The 16,813-nt window shown below is 43.8% G+C and overlaps 1 protein-coding gene across 9 annotated transcripts in view; it reads right to left on the bottom strand.

Moving 5' to 3' along the window:
- The window catches only part of DCX (doublecortin), a 147,449-nt gene that overhangs the window by 114,836 nt on the left and 15,800 nt on the right, over positions 1–16,813 (bottom strand). For 8 of the 9 annotated variants that reach the window (XM_061598738.1, XM_061598731.1, XM_061598733.1 and 5 more), the window contains one exon: positions 8,919–9,309. In XM_061598738.1, coding sequence (XP_061454722.1) covers positions 8,919–9,309 — 391 coding nt within the window. Of the gene's footprint in view, positions 1–8,918; positions 9,310–11,134; positions 11,156–16,813 lie in introns of those variants that run through there. The other variant, XM_061598739.1, reaches the window with a different exon arrangement.

The following is a 16,813-nucleotide window of genomic DNA, read 5'->3' as shown; positions in this document are numbered from 1 at the left end:
CAGAGGGCTGCAGCCAGTTTCTGACTGTCAGCTGAGCTCTCTCAGTTCATCCATTATGGGCCGTACTTGGATTGCATTTCCACCACATGGGCTCTGCTTTTGCTTTACCAGGATTTACAATTTGATTGGGAATTAAGCATCCTTAGAACCCATCTGGAGTTTTTCTATATTTGCCTTTGTTTCTGCCACCTGAACTTTATATCGCCTCGTTTAAAAGGACTCTGAAAACCCATAAAATATTGAGATTCAAAATATTTCCAGTGTGGTCTTTCCAGAGACTCTCTCCTTGTACAGACATATCACTCAATTCCTCCAAGGGCAGCTGCTATTATAATAAATAATATAATATCTGCACAGCAGGGAAAGCACCCCCCTCGGGGGGGGGAGCATGATAGTATCTTTTTCAGAATGATGTAAGCCATTTTAAAAAAAAAGGCCCACTCTCCACATAGTGCTGCAGCAGATTCAGCTAATATCTCATGGTTCGGGAGGCACGTCTGGATAGCAAATATTTATTTAGCATTCTGGAAAAGGGGCATTTTTTGTGAGTGATGAGGAAAAGAGGTGTCCATAATAATGGATGCAAAGCAAAGGCTGGGCTCTGTGAAACCTTGGAGGGACCACTCCGATTCTTTTCCAGCACAGTCTAAGGGCCCAACCAGATGTGACTTTCATTGTATCAATGCTATGTATGCGCATGTTTTAGTTATGCAAAGAGCATCATTGGGGGAGCCTCAGGATCATGAGGATGAGGCGCTCCTTCCCACACACACACTCACTCACTATGGTCTCAAGAAAAATCACTTCTCCATTTGCATTTCAAGAGAAACCTCTACTGGCACCAATGGAAGCCTCCCTTGAAATGCAAATAGCAGATTCTGAGAGGTGAGTTTCGTCAAGCTTGGAGAGAGATGAGAAAGAGTTAAACTCCCCAACTCCGGTAGTACCGGGACTATTCAGGTTTCCCCATGGCTGCTGTTTTCATAACAATTAACATCGGATCAGGTTTGGCCCTAAGCCAGGTGTGGGGAACCTTTGACCCTCCAGATATTGCTGAAGTACAACTCCCATCATCCTTGGCCATTGGCCATGCTTGCTAGGGCTGATGGAAGCTGTAGTTCAGCAGCTTTTGAAGGGCCAAAGGTTCCCCACACCTGCCTTAAGCTGTAGACCTATTTACTTATCTACCTTGTTCGTCCACAGAGAAAACATGAAATGTAGGAATTGGTTCATCTTCAGTACCCCTGTGAAGGTTTGCCTCAGACAGTGCAGCCTTGGCTTAACCGCACTCACAAGGTGCTCTAGATCCTTTCTCTCTCCCCCCCAAGCAATAGCTTGCCCTAGTCTTAGCAGTCAAGTCTAACTCCCAAATGGGCCTTGCAGGTTGGCATGTACCAGTGCCTCAGATTGGCTCTCCACTGGGGCTTCTGTCCTGGAGCTTGCTAGTACCCATCTGTGTGCCTCTGACAGCTCCCATTTCTCTCACATGGTTGGCTTAATGGCTGGTTGGGCACATGTCTAGACTTACTCAAACTAGTGGCCTTGTGCTTCTTTCTAGGCTAGCCTTTAAAGCAGCGATGGGAATCCCATGGCCCCTCCACATGTTGTTAGACAACAAATCCCATTATCCATGGCCCATTAGCCATGCTGGCTGAAAGTGATGGGAGTTGGAGTCCAACAATGTCTGGAGGACCATGTTTTCCCACCCCTCCTTTAAAGCATCTGACTGACCCAGTTGGGCAGCAGGACCAGCAGACAGCCACAAGCACTGTGGGTTGTATCCAATGTAGCACCAAGTTAAAGTCACTTAGTGATATATTTGTTCCATTGGTAGAATGTTTTGCTCCAGGGTAACATTGTTGCACAAGCAGGTTGCTGGTAACTTTGTTGCATAACAGATTGCAAAGTCTGTTGTGCAACGAATTTCCACTGGCCCTGCTGTTGCGTAGGAGTCCTCTGACATGCAACATTAAAACTCACCTGTCCACTAGTACAAGAGCCCTTGTGCCTGCGGAGAGGAAACAACCCGATGACTCTCAATATTTGGTTGTACAGCTGATTTGGGATGTACTAGAATTCTACCTAATTCAGATTTGGCACCAAATTTTCCATTAATTTGCTTATTCTCTATCGTTACAGATTGGATTTTTATGTAGTGATTTTCCCCAGCTATTTTTGGAAACTTCTAAAATATTGGTATTAAGAAGGATAATTTTATTGATATAAATTTTGATATCTCTATCAAAATATTGATATTAATGCAAATATTTTGGAGGGGAAAATGGATCAGGAAAAGCAACAGCTAGCAGACAAAGAACAAACTCAGATTGATATCGACCTGTTAGATCGAGGGAATGCTTTCGAACTGGCACCGATCCATGGATCCCATCCCTACAGCATATATATGCAGAGCAGAGATTAAAGATTCTTCATCAGAAGACTTTGCCCACATATAAGGTTCAGTGGTGCATTTTTGCCACTTCAGGACTGCAGCATCAAGCAATGTATGAATGAGCCTTTGCTTGATCTAATACCCACATCACAGATATAGCTTCCATATCACCTCAACTGAATTTCAGGACTCCTCTAGTTGGTGTTGGATTCGATCCATGCTGGGACTATTTTCCTCTCAAGGCACCTGCACAGGTGGAGTAACATTTAAATGATGGACCTTTCATTTGAGATCAGTTAGCAAGCCAGATTGTGGCAAGATGTTCCACTTAGTCTCAGTGTCAACACAATGGCATCCAGGGAGATGCCAGGGCCGAAGTGATCTGGCCTGCCCTGGGTCCCTATTCAACCATTTCCCCCTGATGTACTGCCATTCCAGGGCATTGTGGGATCTTAAAGCCATGCCCCCTCCAACCCTTGAATCTAAGATTTCAATTTCCCTCACTAGCATCAGTATTGGGCATGGGGGCGATTAAAATGACAGCTAATAAATCCTTTCTGGGTGCTGCCCAGGGGTGATCAGAACACTGTTATTGTTGTTTACCACCCAGTGGCGACTGGTGGCTCCATGTCAGTGGGGCAGTGGAATCCACTCCAGGTTTTAGTCTGATCTTCCAAGGAGCTGAAGCACAGAGCAGAAATAGGCAGAAATAGGCAGGTCCATTCCCTTCCCCTCCTCTTGCCAGCTATGGATCAGTTTGCATTGACTCTGTTGGGTTGCTACTGGACTGCAAACTGTAGATCAGGCATGGGGAGCCCCCAGACTGTAAGCTGAATCCAGCCCCCTAGGCCTCTTAACCAAGCCCATGGCACTTTCCCCAAATCACACTCCCTTCCCCACTTCTCCCATTCTACAATGAGTTGAGCATGCAGGAAGAGATCTCTGCGTGGCACCAGACAACTTTCCCCTGAGAAACCTATTCTTCGAGGTGTGGAGGTTCCCCAGTCTTCCTGTAGATTCCATCTATAATTTTTAAAATGCCAAGACAAGGAGAGATGAAGCATCACATCAGTTTCTCACCTCATTCCTCTTCTGATCATTTTGTCTACTCTCCTGCCCTGCCCTTGGTGAAGTGAAACTGGGATCCTGTTGTCTACAGGAGGCAAGGAAAGAGGACAAGCAAATGGACCGATAGAAGACTTGGATGGGAGGAGGAGCTGCTCCACAATCTCCTGCTACCTTGGAATTTTGAAAGGTGTAGAAGGCAGGATCCTCACATTTAGGCAAAGGTAGCCTAATAAATCCACTCTGTAAAGGACATCAGCATTTTCCTCCTATGCTTGGTTCTGTCTTGCTTTTCTGATGCATGAACCTAGCCTCAAACCATGAGCAAGGAGGTCATTCCCTGAAATGAATTGCATTGCACGGTAAGTACTAAATCACGTGCAAATGCTGGCGATATATTACAGAGCATAGCCCATTAATGTCTATTTTCATTTCTACTTGGCCTTCAGCAAACACTAGGAAGTCTGGCTGCTTGTTATGCAGCCAACAGCACTTTCCGTTGTTAAATGTAGCATTATTGTTCCCAGATTCATAGCAGAATTATTTCACCAAGTTATCTCTAGCCAGCTTTCCCAACATAGAGCCCTCCAGATGGCTTAGACTACTAAGCGCATCAGCCCAGCCAGCACAGGTAGTTCCCCTGTGATGCCTTCCCGCCCTCCAGTCAATGCCTCTGCTGAGGCATTGATCCAGGGAGAGGAAAGCATTGCAGCACCCTGCAGAATTTACTCTGTCTGGGAAAGCCATGTGGAGAGCATCACTGATCAGGAGTGCCCCTTCGCTGATCAGCTGTTCAGTAGAAGGGTCAATTCTGCAAGGTGCTGTGATGCCTCCCCTCCAATCAGTGCCTCAGCAGAGGAGGGAAAGGCATGGCAGCACCCTGCAGAATTGTCTCCCTGTCCAAGTTGGGGGGAAGATGCAAAGTCTCCTTCTCCACTCCTCTCCTAGCTATATGCTAATGAGGGTTTTAAAACCCTAATTATACATTAGCCCCACACTGAACTTATTCGGGACCAGATCTAGGGCAGGGCTGGTGGTCCCCAGGTCAATCCAGGGCAGATTGGCCTGATGCTCTGCAGAATCAGAGCCATGAGGCCGGGGCGGGGGGGGGGCTGTGCACAGCCCTATAAAATACCAGGAAAGGTAAACAAAATGTTGACTTCTTAGTGATGTTCACATGTTACTTTCAATGAGTGCACAATCTGTGTATACAACTAATTGAGCTGTACACTATTTACATGTAATGTTCAACAGGTGTACAGTCTTTGTACTTAGTAGTTGAGCTGTACAAATCAACAGGTATACACTCTTTCACACAAACACTTGTGAACTGTGTTGAGGCAGCTTGTACCTGTGCCCAGTGTAATGTGTGAACAAGCCTGTAGTCATCTCTATGAATATTCTGCCTGCGCACACCCAAATTATATACACTGCTTAGAGATTACTGTAATTAAGCAGTATATAAATTGTCAGAATAAATAAATACTATATAAATAAATCACTATGGGAGTAAAATATCTCATCCTGGAACTGTTTGAGAATTTTGTTCCATTATAACTGTGGCATCAAATCCATTTTGTTCCACCATCACCCTCAAAAATGTTCATACGTTTACAAGAGGGTGCTGTATGTTATTGTTTTACTTGTATGCTCTTAAACTGGGTTGCAGTATTTTAAGTGTATGGCTAATTGGTTTTAACATATTTATTTATTTATTTTATTTATTTATTAAACTTGTATACCGCCCCATAGCCGAAGCTCTCTGGGCGGTTTACAATAACTAAAAACAAATACAATTTAAAATACATCTTCTAAAAAGCAATTTAAAACACAATTAAAAAATTTAAAACAATATAGAACAATATAGTTTAATTCTGTTTTAATGCTGATTTTTATATGTTTATATGTTTTATATGTTTTATATGTTCTTAATGATATGTACTTACTTTTATCTGGAAGCCACCTTGAGTTCCAGTTTGGAAAAAGGGCGGGGTATTAATAATAATAATAATAATAATAATAATAATAATGGCTTTATAATTATGATTGTATTTATCTTGATAGCACCATCCATGTGCATGGCACTTGACTATGTGGAAATGCAAACACATCAGCTCCCTGCCCCATGGAGCTTCGAATTTAATTTTGTCAGATGACCAGGTGGATTTTTTGGAGGGCGGTGAACAGAGGGAGAAGGGAGGAAAAAAGATGTCATGCAGGTAATGCAAATGCTGTGGCACAAACCTAGGTTTTGCTCCACCTACAGACATTTTCACACGTTATTATCCCCACCGTTCTCACAGACCCACACAGTGGTGGCTGGTGGCTCCATGTCAGTAGGGCAGTGGAATCCACTCCAGGTTTTAGTCCAAACTTTCAAGAAGCTGTCCATGGTGAAAGAGTAAGAGTCATATGTGTTAATGAAAAGCCAGGAAGCAAGGGGCAGGGAGACCATTTGGCCTTCTGCTTCAAAGATGGAACTCAGATGCTGAAACAAAGAATGAAGTTCTACATCAACCTCAGCAGCAGCAGCAGCAGCTACTACTGATAGATGCCCTCTTTAGATTCTATGCACATTGGTTCCAACCTATGCGAAATGGTAACAAAGCAGACCTGGTCAATCGCTGGGACCACTATGTCATTCTTGGAAATCCTAACTTCAGGGATAGCATTTCCAGGGGATGACATCATTCAAAATGGCAGCCCATTGACTTAAAGGCAACTTCAGAGGACATGTTAAGATTGCTCATGGCCTGATTGCTCATGCTCATGAGATTTAACCTTTGTATCTCCAGGAACACAATGAACCGTAGCCTATTTGTGCTCCCACCTCAACAAATCCAGAAACCCCACCTTTATAAAGGACTGAAACCATCTCAATGAGGCTTGCTTATTTATATATACATACTAAGTACAAATCTTTTTATCTGCCTTTCAGATGTACTGTACAGAGTGGTGATTTTTTATATATAAAAAAGATGTCCTTTGTGATCAAGCAGGGAGTCAGCTAACTCTTTGTAGGCATATTTTGCGTAACCATCTGCTTCCACAGACATCCCCTTCAAACTCCTAATGGAACACCACAAGAAACATCACATTATACTCCATCAGCATGAGGATGCTCAATCATCCTTCAGGCAATTCCTGCATCCATTCCTGTCTTTTTTTGACAGGCACATCTCTGCAAACATTTTTTTAAATGTCCTCCTCCTGTCTCTCCGACAGCTTCAGTCCTCATCCTGTATCTATCATCTCCTCTCACTTCAGCAGACTCACCTTCCCCCACGGGGAATATCGTGTAACAGCTCTTCTGAGCTTCCACAGCTGCACCTTATAGACACAGGGAGCACATTCGCCCCAAACAAAGGGACACACCCTGTAGCCACACTGATGCACATGGATAGCAAGTCCTGTGATTTCTTTCCCCCCTCCAAAAAACCCTCAAAAAACATTTCTTAAAGCCACAGGTACGGGAAGCATGAGAAATCTCAACTTGTACTATAAATCTTTTTTTCTTTCATTGTTGCAATAAAGATGAGTAATTTTTTAAAAAGACATTTTTTATGAAAGCAGCCTCTAGCACAAATGATCAAACTAATGATCACATTGGCAATGTGTTCTATTAAGTGATCTCAAATGATCTTATGAGTTTTAAGACAATCTGCCTTGGGGTTTTATTAGCGAGTCGTAACATGAGATTGGAGCATTTGGAGTTGGTGACTTGGCATTCTGCAGACACTGAATCACCTTTACAGGCAGGCAATTTGCTCACAACTACTAACTAAGCCCATCAGGAATAGCTACAGAAATACATACATTACACCCTGTGGAAGATGGTGCAAATTGTTCACACACACCCTGCACAGACACACAGCTTCGCCCAGACACACCCATACAAAAGAGTACTTTTTACAAAACCCTACAGCCACATCCACTCACATTTGTATTCACACTCTTACAGAAATCGTGGACACACACCCTTTCATACAAAGCACACACACTGATGCACTGGGTAAGAGGCGGGGTAGGGAGTGACATTGTAGACATGTTCCTGAGGGAGTATTAAAAACAGCCTTCTCCTCCCTGCTCCAGATCAACACACAGACAGACAATAATCCCAACAGACAGAAGATGTACACCATGATTCCTAGTAATATACTCAGCCTAAAAACTTGCATCCTGCAAATATCCTGGGCATGGCCACTTATGCGCACATATGTTCCAAGCACAGATATGGTCCTAAATGCATCTCCATATCATGGTAGGTACACTGTACCCATACCTTCCTCAGGCAAACACATTAATGTCCTATAGGCAGACTGAACATAATATCCCAAAGCCTCAGGCATGTCTAGCTCTACAAACAGACAAACTAAACATATATGCACCTGTTTGAATACATGACACTCTTTTCCCCCTTCCAGAATGAACAGGCACTCCACTTGAAATGAACATGCATGCAAACACACCCACATTTGCACATATTGCAGAAACACACCAACAATCTGGAAAGAAATGATGCAAATATATCTTCCAATTCTCACAAAAGCATTGCTGATGCCTCCCAACTCATCCTGCAAGTAACAGAGGGAAAACTCCTTATTCAACATTACGGATGGGTGAGAATTCTATTCAGTTTGCATTTGAAGCTGAATTTATCAGATTCGCACTTTCTAAAACAATATGAGGACTGAAACACAGCCATCCTTTGACGTTCACACTTATTTGAATTTTGTGCTGCAATTCACAATTAACAATATTTACAAAAATGCGTATATTATAGGAAAGTGTGCAAAAATAAATATATGAGTGAAAATAACATGCAAAAATGCACTATATGATGAGAAATGTGTATATCAAAAATGTGTTTAGGAGAAATTTGCACTAAAATCCTGGAGAATTTTCATGATTTTTTGAAAGAATTCACAAATTGCATCAGAAATGTGGAGAACTGAATTTAAGATAGGGAAAATAAAAAACTGCAAGAACCCAAATGGTCAGATCTTTCCATCCCTATTCAACAGCTAATGGGGAACTTCCTGTATCTTCTTATATGGACCTATTCCTCCCCCCCCCGGTCCCTGTAGGAACCACAGCTCAGCTGTAGAGCACATGATTTGCATCCAGTTCAGCAGTCTCAGGAAGAAGGAAGACTGGGGAGAGATGTCCACCTGAGACCATGGAAAACTATCACCAGTCAGATATTGAGCCAGATGGATCAACAGTCTGGAACACAGGTGGCTTTGTATGACCTAGATGATGGGTAGGTTCCCACCCAAGGTTCTGAACCAGTTCGAAGGCCATTCATGAAAAAGAAGCAATAGATGAAATGCTGCCTCCAATGACATTCATAGGAGCTGAAGCAGCATGACTTCCTATGTGCCACTATCTAAGCAGAGCATCACTCTCCCACTACCACCCTCCCTGAACCAGCAAGCAATCATTGCTTCCTGCTAATTACCTTCTTCCAGCTCATCCATGCTCCCAATCTTCCTGGTGCCATCAATGGTGTAAATGTAGCGAACTCCCTGAGGCAGGTTAATGTTATCGGACAGAGACCGGGTCAGGTCAGCAAGCAAGGCATCAAAGCTCCGGAAGCGGTCGCCAGAGACAGCATACACAATCCCCTTGAAGTAGCGGTCCCCATTGCGGTAGAAGCGCACCTTCTTGGCTTTCTTCTCGTTGCTCAGTGCTTGCAAGGTCCTGGTTCTGTAGAAGCTGCAATGGGCACTGTGAGTGGGGCTAGGCAGGCCATTCATACGGGAGCCTCGCATGTTTCTGGACGCCTTGTCTCTTTCGTCAAAGTGTCCAAAATCAAGTTCCATAGCTCGGTGAGCCCTAGAGATGTGAAGCTGAGGCGGAGGAGGGGCAGAGGAAGGAAAGGATGCAAAAGGTAAAACGGAGTGAGCCAACCCAACATCTGGACTGCTGGTAATACGTGGTCCTGGATGTGAACTTTATAAAAAATGGAAAGGAACTCCCACTTTTGCTCTATGTTCTGCTTATTGTGCATCAGTCCCAGAGAGGGGCTCTTCTTTGTATCGGGGGGAGAATGGTTCAAGTACCAGGAAGGGTAGGTGTCTGCTAAGCAATATAATGGAGCAGACTTAACATTACATTCAATTTAGTCCTACTCAGAACAGGCCCACTGAAGATAATGAACCTAAGCTAGTCATGTCTGTTAACTTAAATGGGTCTATTCTGAATAGAACTAGTGCCGAACACTACCCTTAATAATGCATAACCTATAATGTTGTGTTGGGCCAAAAGGATTCTAAGGATCCCTTGCTATGTCTGGTTCAGGGCTGGATATCAAGGTGAGGAAACTAGGAGGAAGATGCCCTGTGGGTGCCATTTCAGGATGCACAGACTGCTTAAGGAGAGTGAACAGAAGGTCTCTGCAGGGTCAGTGGGGTGGTGGATGGAAAAACTTCAACTGAGCAGCGGATACATGGAAGTGGCAGACCAACCAGCCCTAATACCTGACCAATTAAGCATCCCAAAGAAGGAAGCACCAGCCCTGCTGTCTGTAAGGTTTCTGACATGCCCATTCACCGATGGGGTGGCAGCCCAAGTCAGAGCCAGAGGTCCATTTCAAATGGGAGATCCTAAACTGAAATGGCTGATAGACCAGAAAGACATGTAAATAGAATGCCGTCTTCTTTGTGACCAGCTGCTCAGGAAGGGAGATCTAGCACTCCCTCCTTACACTCAGAGACCCCCTCCTAGCTATCAATCAGTTTCAGACACTATCCTTGGTTTGCAAGAAAATGGAACTAGAAGGGACGGGTGGTGGACCCCTGCCATTTAAATGGCATCGGAACAAATTTATGTTGAATGGCAATATTTTCCTCCTGCCCAGTTCATCTATGGCACTATTTAATCAGGAAGAGTTTTTTAATCCCCTCCTCCCCTGTTAACGAAGCAATTTTTTTTAATTGCTGAAGGTGCCCTATAGAAGCATTTGCATCACCCCGCTGCCAGTGCACCTTTCATTGTTCAGAGGCTGCAGCACATCATTAAAGGGAGAGGGAGCGGACAAGAGAGTCAATTGAATTTCTGCAGCAGGGGAGGGAGAGAGAGAGGTATAACAGAAATAATCTTGAGCGTATCCTCTTGCAATGGAAAACTCCGAACCCAAAAGAAAGCTCTGAGTGACTGGGAAACCTTATACCACTATCGTTTGGCTGTTCAGTACTATTAGCATGCAACTCACATCTGCTCATCACGGATTCACGCCACAGACATGGTATTAAAGCCCCGGGCTCAGCAATCAGGTACAAATCCTAGGAAAAGCTGTAGCTTTCTTTCTGCTTCCCATCAGGTTAGCCAAACCCTGTCCCTTCATTCATTTTGTAGAGTGCCACAGTGACCTGTCTGTGACCTTCCTATTGTCACTGTTGGTAGCAAAAGGAGTTGCCATTCCCACTAGCCTCTCTTCCTTCCTTCAAGTTGCAAAAATGCTTTCCCCCCCTCCCAGCACTTGGACCCACTAAGTCTATGAATGGTGATCTGCAAACAATGCAGTCTCAACACCACTTTTACCAGCAAGAGATTTTGTTGAGATTCGGGGTAGGGAGTGCTTCGTTCAGTAAGAACGCGAAATCTTTCTCTTCCCTTCTCTTGGACATCTGTCATCTGTTACTTTCCGCCTGGAAAATTGTAAGCTCTACTCACCGGGTTTTTCAGCTCGCAGGGTGGAGATGCTGAGAGAGAGAAACCCAGCCACACTCTGCCTTTGTTGTCTGAGCTCCAAGCAAGAAATTCCTGCCAGTTTGCCTAGGTCTCCTCCTAGGTCCTAGTGCCTTGTGCCTTATGCACACACACACACACACACACCCCTTCTGCAAAGTGATTTTCCCTTAGTGGGCTTCTCCCTCATGTTGGATTGACATTTTGAAGTTCTCCCCCTCCATGCCTAACAGAGGAAAGACAGCATGATGCCAGATTTGGTTTCCTTAAATAGCTGAGGAGGGCTGAATGAGCTACATCTTGGACGCATTGCTCACTCTCTTCCAGGGCAAACCTTCCATTGTCTTCCGTCGTCCTAATGACATTGCAGACCCAGCTGGAATCAGCCAACATTTGATTTATGCCACAGCACAATGAATCTGCATTGATGCAATGAAGGTGTTGGCCTTGCATGTGGGATTCCAGATTCCAGATGAAAATCACACTCCCCTTGTGGTCTAGCAGCAGGAGGGGGAGGTTGCGTGAACAAGAGACAGTGTAAGCTGACACTCCCCTGCCATGCTCACCCACAGAATTTGCCCCACGGAATTGGGAACAAGAACACAAGATACATTGTTGGGATGAACTTTTAGGACCACACCTTCATTCGTTATTAACAACGGATCTGCAACAGAAGTGATCAACAACAATCTCAGCCCTACAGGGTGGGTAACTATTTAGGTTGTAGAGGCATGCATTTGGTTCCTGTCAACAGCAGCATCTTTTGAGGCACAGGGAGCCAATGTGGTGCCCTACAGATGTTTGCTGGACTTCCACGCCCATCATCCCAGCAACGTAGTCAATGATCAGGAATGATGAGTTTTATAGTCCAAAATAGGGCACCACATTGGCTAGCCCTGATTTAGTACAAGCCCACACTGGGTCAGAGCTCAGTCCCTGATTCCAGCTTCTCCAAGCCACACCTCCTTGAGATAATCTTGTCCTCATGACCTATACACCCATTCAACATTGATTGGGTGATGAGGTCAGTTCTCAACTCCCTAGGCTTTGGAAGCCACTTCACTATTTAACTGATGCCTTGAGATGCTTACCCCAAGTACTTAGTTGGGGTGTGGTCCTGGATAAAGTGATATCATTGAAGTTGCAAGTATCCTCACTGTCCAAGAGTTCTTTTTACCAGCTTTGAGTACCAAAGACAGGGCCTTCTCTGTGTTAGCCCTGTACCTCTGGTAGAAATGGGTGAATCTGTCAATTTAGGTTTCTCTCAGTTTCTAATTTTTTTCAGTCTTAAATTCAGTTCTCCACCTTTCTACAATGGTTTGAAGTTTTTTTATTTAATTACTCATGAAATTTAATCAGCGTGTTAGTGCAAACTTCTGTGAATATACACACTTTTGTATGCAATTTTACCTAATATACACATTTTGCAAAGCATATTTTCCCTATTTATATTTTCCCTAATATAATGCATTTTGTTTTGTCATTTTCACAAATATATGCACATTATGCACACTTTACTCTAGTATATGCATTTTTATACACATTACTTAGGTGGAGAACTGCACTTGTGTTCTGTGAACTGTGCAAATTTCGAAGGACAGCTGTGTTTTGGATTGCATATTGTTTCAGAAAAGGTGAATTAGGTAAATTTGCCTTTAAATGAGAACTGAATTGAATTTCTCCCCCATCCCTAATCTTTGAAATGTCCTTCCATGAAAAATTCATATGTTCCACTCTCTGCTTTTTAGGAAAACCTTAATATCCCTGAATTTGGCCATTTTTATGCTTGTTATATATGAGAACTGTTTTATTTCCAGCTGTTTTAATGTTGCTAATTGTGTGCTTGTGTGTTTTGACTGCTATTTTAAACTTTAATTCTTCTTCTTATTATTACTATTATTATTATTACAAATTCCTTACTCCTATACTATTCAGGCAAAGAATGGCAAAGCCAGTTGTGACCTACTGAATTAATTACATCTGTCCTAAGAAATAACACTTTGTCCCATGCACAGTCTGTTGTAGGTAGAAAAAGCTCAAGTCCCTCACCCAATGTGAGGGCTGAAAGGGATGGTCCATGCTTGCTCGGTCCCAACAGGTGGCCAGGTACTCTAATACTGTAACCTTGAGTAGACGGGAGCAGCTTGGAATTGCAAATGCATCTTGGGAAAAGATGCTGGACTATTCCATAGACTTCTCAGCAGCAGTCTAGTGGCATATTCAGACGTGGAGAGTCGCTTCATGTTAGTCAAAGCCATGCCCCCCCCTTTTGTTGCTGGATTGAGAATGAGATCCTTGTTAATGCCATCTCCCACCACAACAGACATCCCCAAGAGCCAATAATCAGGAAAGGAGGGAGTGGTGGCGACTGAAAAGAGTCTTCTCAGTGGCTGGTTCACCTCCTTTCGCTCTGATTGGCTCCAATCAGCAGGAAAGAAACATGTTAGAAGACTCTTCTTAGTGGCTAGCACATTCCCTTTTCATGTGGATTGGTTTATCAGATGCTGGAGGCATAGGGACCCTGCTCCCAGAAGAGTCTTAGCCCCCCGAGACCCCAGAAGACTACATCTCTGTATCCCAGTGTCCTTTCAATTGGCCCCAGCCTTCATGAGGTCATTGTGGGCCTGCCTCCCCTCTCTGTCATTCAGGGCAGGCCCGGTTTTCCGCTGTCACATTGCTTGCCTCTGAATGGTCACAGACACAGCTGACCAGCTCCCTCCCACACTCTGGGCTCATGATTACTCAAACACGTGCAGAAAGCAGTGACATACTCCTGGAGATATGGCTCCCCCCCCCCAGCAACTGGTATTCAGAAGCATCCTGCCTCCGAATGGGAAAGTGCAGCTCCTCTGATGTTGCTGGACCACAACACCCATCATCCCTGCCCATGTTGGAAGTGGGTCAAGAGCAACTCCTGTTTGGGTTCTTTTGTTTGCATTCCAAAGGGAAGATAGAGTTAGGGTCCTCCAGCTGGCTAGACTTGCCTCCCTTTTCCTATGCTGTTCTCTACCTAACCCTTCCGTTGTAAATTGATATGCTCAGGGAAGCTGACCTGCTCCTCCTTCCTTTTCTTCTTCGACTGTCTGAGGAGAGAGGAGACATCTCTGTCTTTGCTCTCTCTCCTGAGCCATAAGGGCAATACCCAAGTCTGGGCATTGTGCTTCCAACTTAGTTAGAACTAGGTATGCCTTTCCTATCTACTATGTACAGTATTTGTATAAATAAAATAGCTTTTCTTATTTTACTATGTCTTAAGTCTCAGTGATTTAAATGCAGGGTAAAAGCCTGCCTGTTAGGTAAACACACACACTGGCACACACAGCTCAGACCACTGAGCTACTCTGCTCATATCCATAACAGGCCACTTGCCCTGCTTGCTGAGATGAATGGAAATTGGAATCCAACAGCATCTAGAAGGCCACAAGTTCCCCATCTCTGCTGTGATGGCCAGAAGTGGCAAATGATTTAGTGAATTTGACTAATTTGCTTTTAGAAAACCACCCAGGCGAATGGGCATCCCCCCCTTCTTGTGGCAGCAAGTTCCATAACATATCTGTGCAATGTCTGTGAAGATCATCACTTCTTTGTTTGTCCTGAATCTCCTGCCCATCAGTATTATAAGATGACCCTGACTTCTGGTATTATTGAAGTGGAAGTGCGAAGAGCATCTCTGTCTGCTTTCTACACATCATGCAAGTCGTTCCTTTCTAAGTCTGATGTTCAGGCTGTGAGTGCCGATGCATAAGTAGCCAAAGCCAAAACAGCACCATCCAAATAGGGTAGAACAAATATGTCAGTTTCAGTTCTCTCAGTTGCGCCATTTTTTTCCAGTCTTAAATTCAGCTCTCCACATTTCTACAGCAATTTGTGGTGGTTGTAATTGTTGTTTACAGAAATCCTCATGAAAATTCAGCAACATCTTACTGTGACTTTTTCCCAATATACACATTTTTGTATGCATTTTTTAAAAATATGGGGTTTTTTTGCCAGCAGTTTCCTCTAATGCAATGCATTTTATGTTATTTTGACTAATATGTGCATTTATGTGCAGACTTTACTTTTTTCTCACATTTATGTGAGAAGCTCAACTGGAGTGCATACCGCAGATCAGAAAAGGTACCGCCAGGGCCAAGAAGATGCCAGCATGGTTAACGAGCAAAGTCAAGGAAGCTCTTAGAGGCAAAAAGTCTTCCTTCAAAAAATGGAAGTCTTGTCCGAATGAAGAAAATAAAAAAGAACACAAACTCTGGCAAAAGAAATGCAAGAAGACAATAAGGGATGCTAAAAAAGAATTTGAGGAGCACATTGCTAAGAACATAAAAACCAACAACAACAAATTCTATAAATACATTCAAAGCAGGAGACCATCTAGGGAGGCGATTGGACCCTTGGATGATAAGGGAGTCAAAGGTGTACTAAAGAACGATAAGGAGATTGCAGAGAAGCTAAATGAATTCTTTGCATCTGTCTTCACAGTGGAAGATATAGGGCAGATCCCTGAACCTGAACTAACATTTGCAGGAAGGGATTCTGAGGAACTAAGACAAATAGTGGTAACGAGAGAGGAAGTTCTAGGCTTAATGGATAATATAAAAACTGACAAATCACCGGGCCCGGATGGCATCCATCCGAGAGTTCTCAAAGAACTCAAATGTGAAATTGCTGATCTGCTAACTAAAATATGTAACTTGTCCCTCGGGTCCTCCTCTGTGCCTGAGGACTGGAAAGTGGCAAATGTAACGCCAATCTTCAAAAAGGGATCCAGAGGGGATCCTGGAAATTACAGGCCAGTTAGCTTAACTAACATGCCGTTGTATAAATCTATGGTGCGGCCACATTTGGAATACTGTGTACAGTTCTGGTCGCCTCATCTCAAAAAGGATATTATAGAGTTGGAAAAGGTTCAGAAGAGGGCAACCAGAATGATCAAGGGGATGGAGCGACTCCCTTACGAGGAAAGGTTGCAGCATTTGGGGCTTTTTAGTTTAGAGAAAAGGTGGGTCAGAGGAGACATGATAGAAGTGTATAAAATTATGCATGGCATTGAGAAAGTGGATAGAGAAAAGTTCTTCTCCCTCTCTCATAATACTAGAACTCGTGGGCATTCAAAGAAGCTGAATGTTGGAAGATTCAGGACAGACAAAAGGAAGTACTTCTTTACTCAGCGCATAGTTAAACTATGGAATTTGCTCCCACAAGATGCAGTAATGGCCACCAGCTTGGATGGCTTTAAAAGAAGATTAGACAAATTCATGGAGGACAGGGCTATCAATGGCTAGTAGCCGTGATGGCTGTGCTCTGCCACCCTAGTCAGAGGCAGCATGCTTCTGAAAACCAGTTGCCGGAACCCTCAGGAGGGGAGAGTGTTCTTGCACTCGGGTCCTGCTCGTGGGCTTCCCCCTGGCACCTGGTTGGCCACTGTGAGAACAGGATGCTGGACTAGATGGGCCACTGGCCTGATCCAGCAGGCTCTTCTTATGTTCTTATGTTCTTTACCCTAATACATACATTTTTGTAAATGTTACTTGGCTGGAAAACTGCATGGCAAAAATCAGAGAAATTTGAATTTTGATGGATGGCTATATTTTGGTTCTTGTATTGTTTTGTAAAGTGTGAATTAGGGAGGTTCACCTGAAATGTGAACTGAATAGAATTTCTCCTCCT

The sequence above is a fragment of the Rhineura floridana genome, chromosome 16 (genome assembly GCF_030035675.1).
Source record: "Rhineura floridana isolate rRhiFlo1 chromosome 16, rRhiFlo1.hap2, whole genome shotgun sequence".
Lineage (NCBI taxonomy): Eukaryota > Metazoa > Chordata > Lepidosauria > Squamata > Rhineuridae > Rhineura > Rhineura floridana.
Note: the sequence above shows the minus strand (reverse complement) of the source record. Positions and strands in the feature narration are given on the sequence as shown.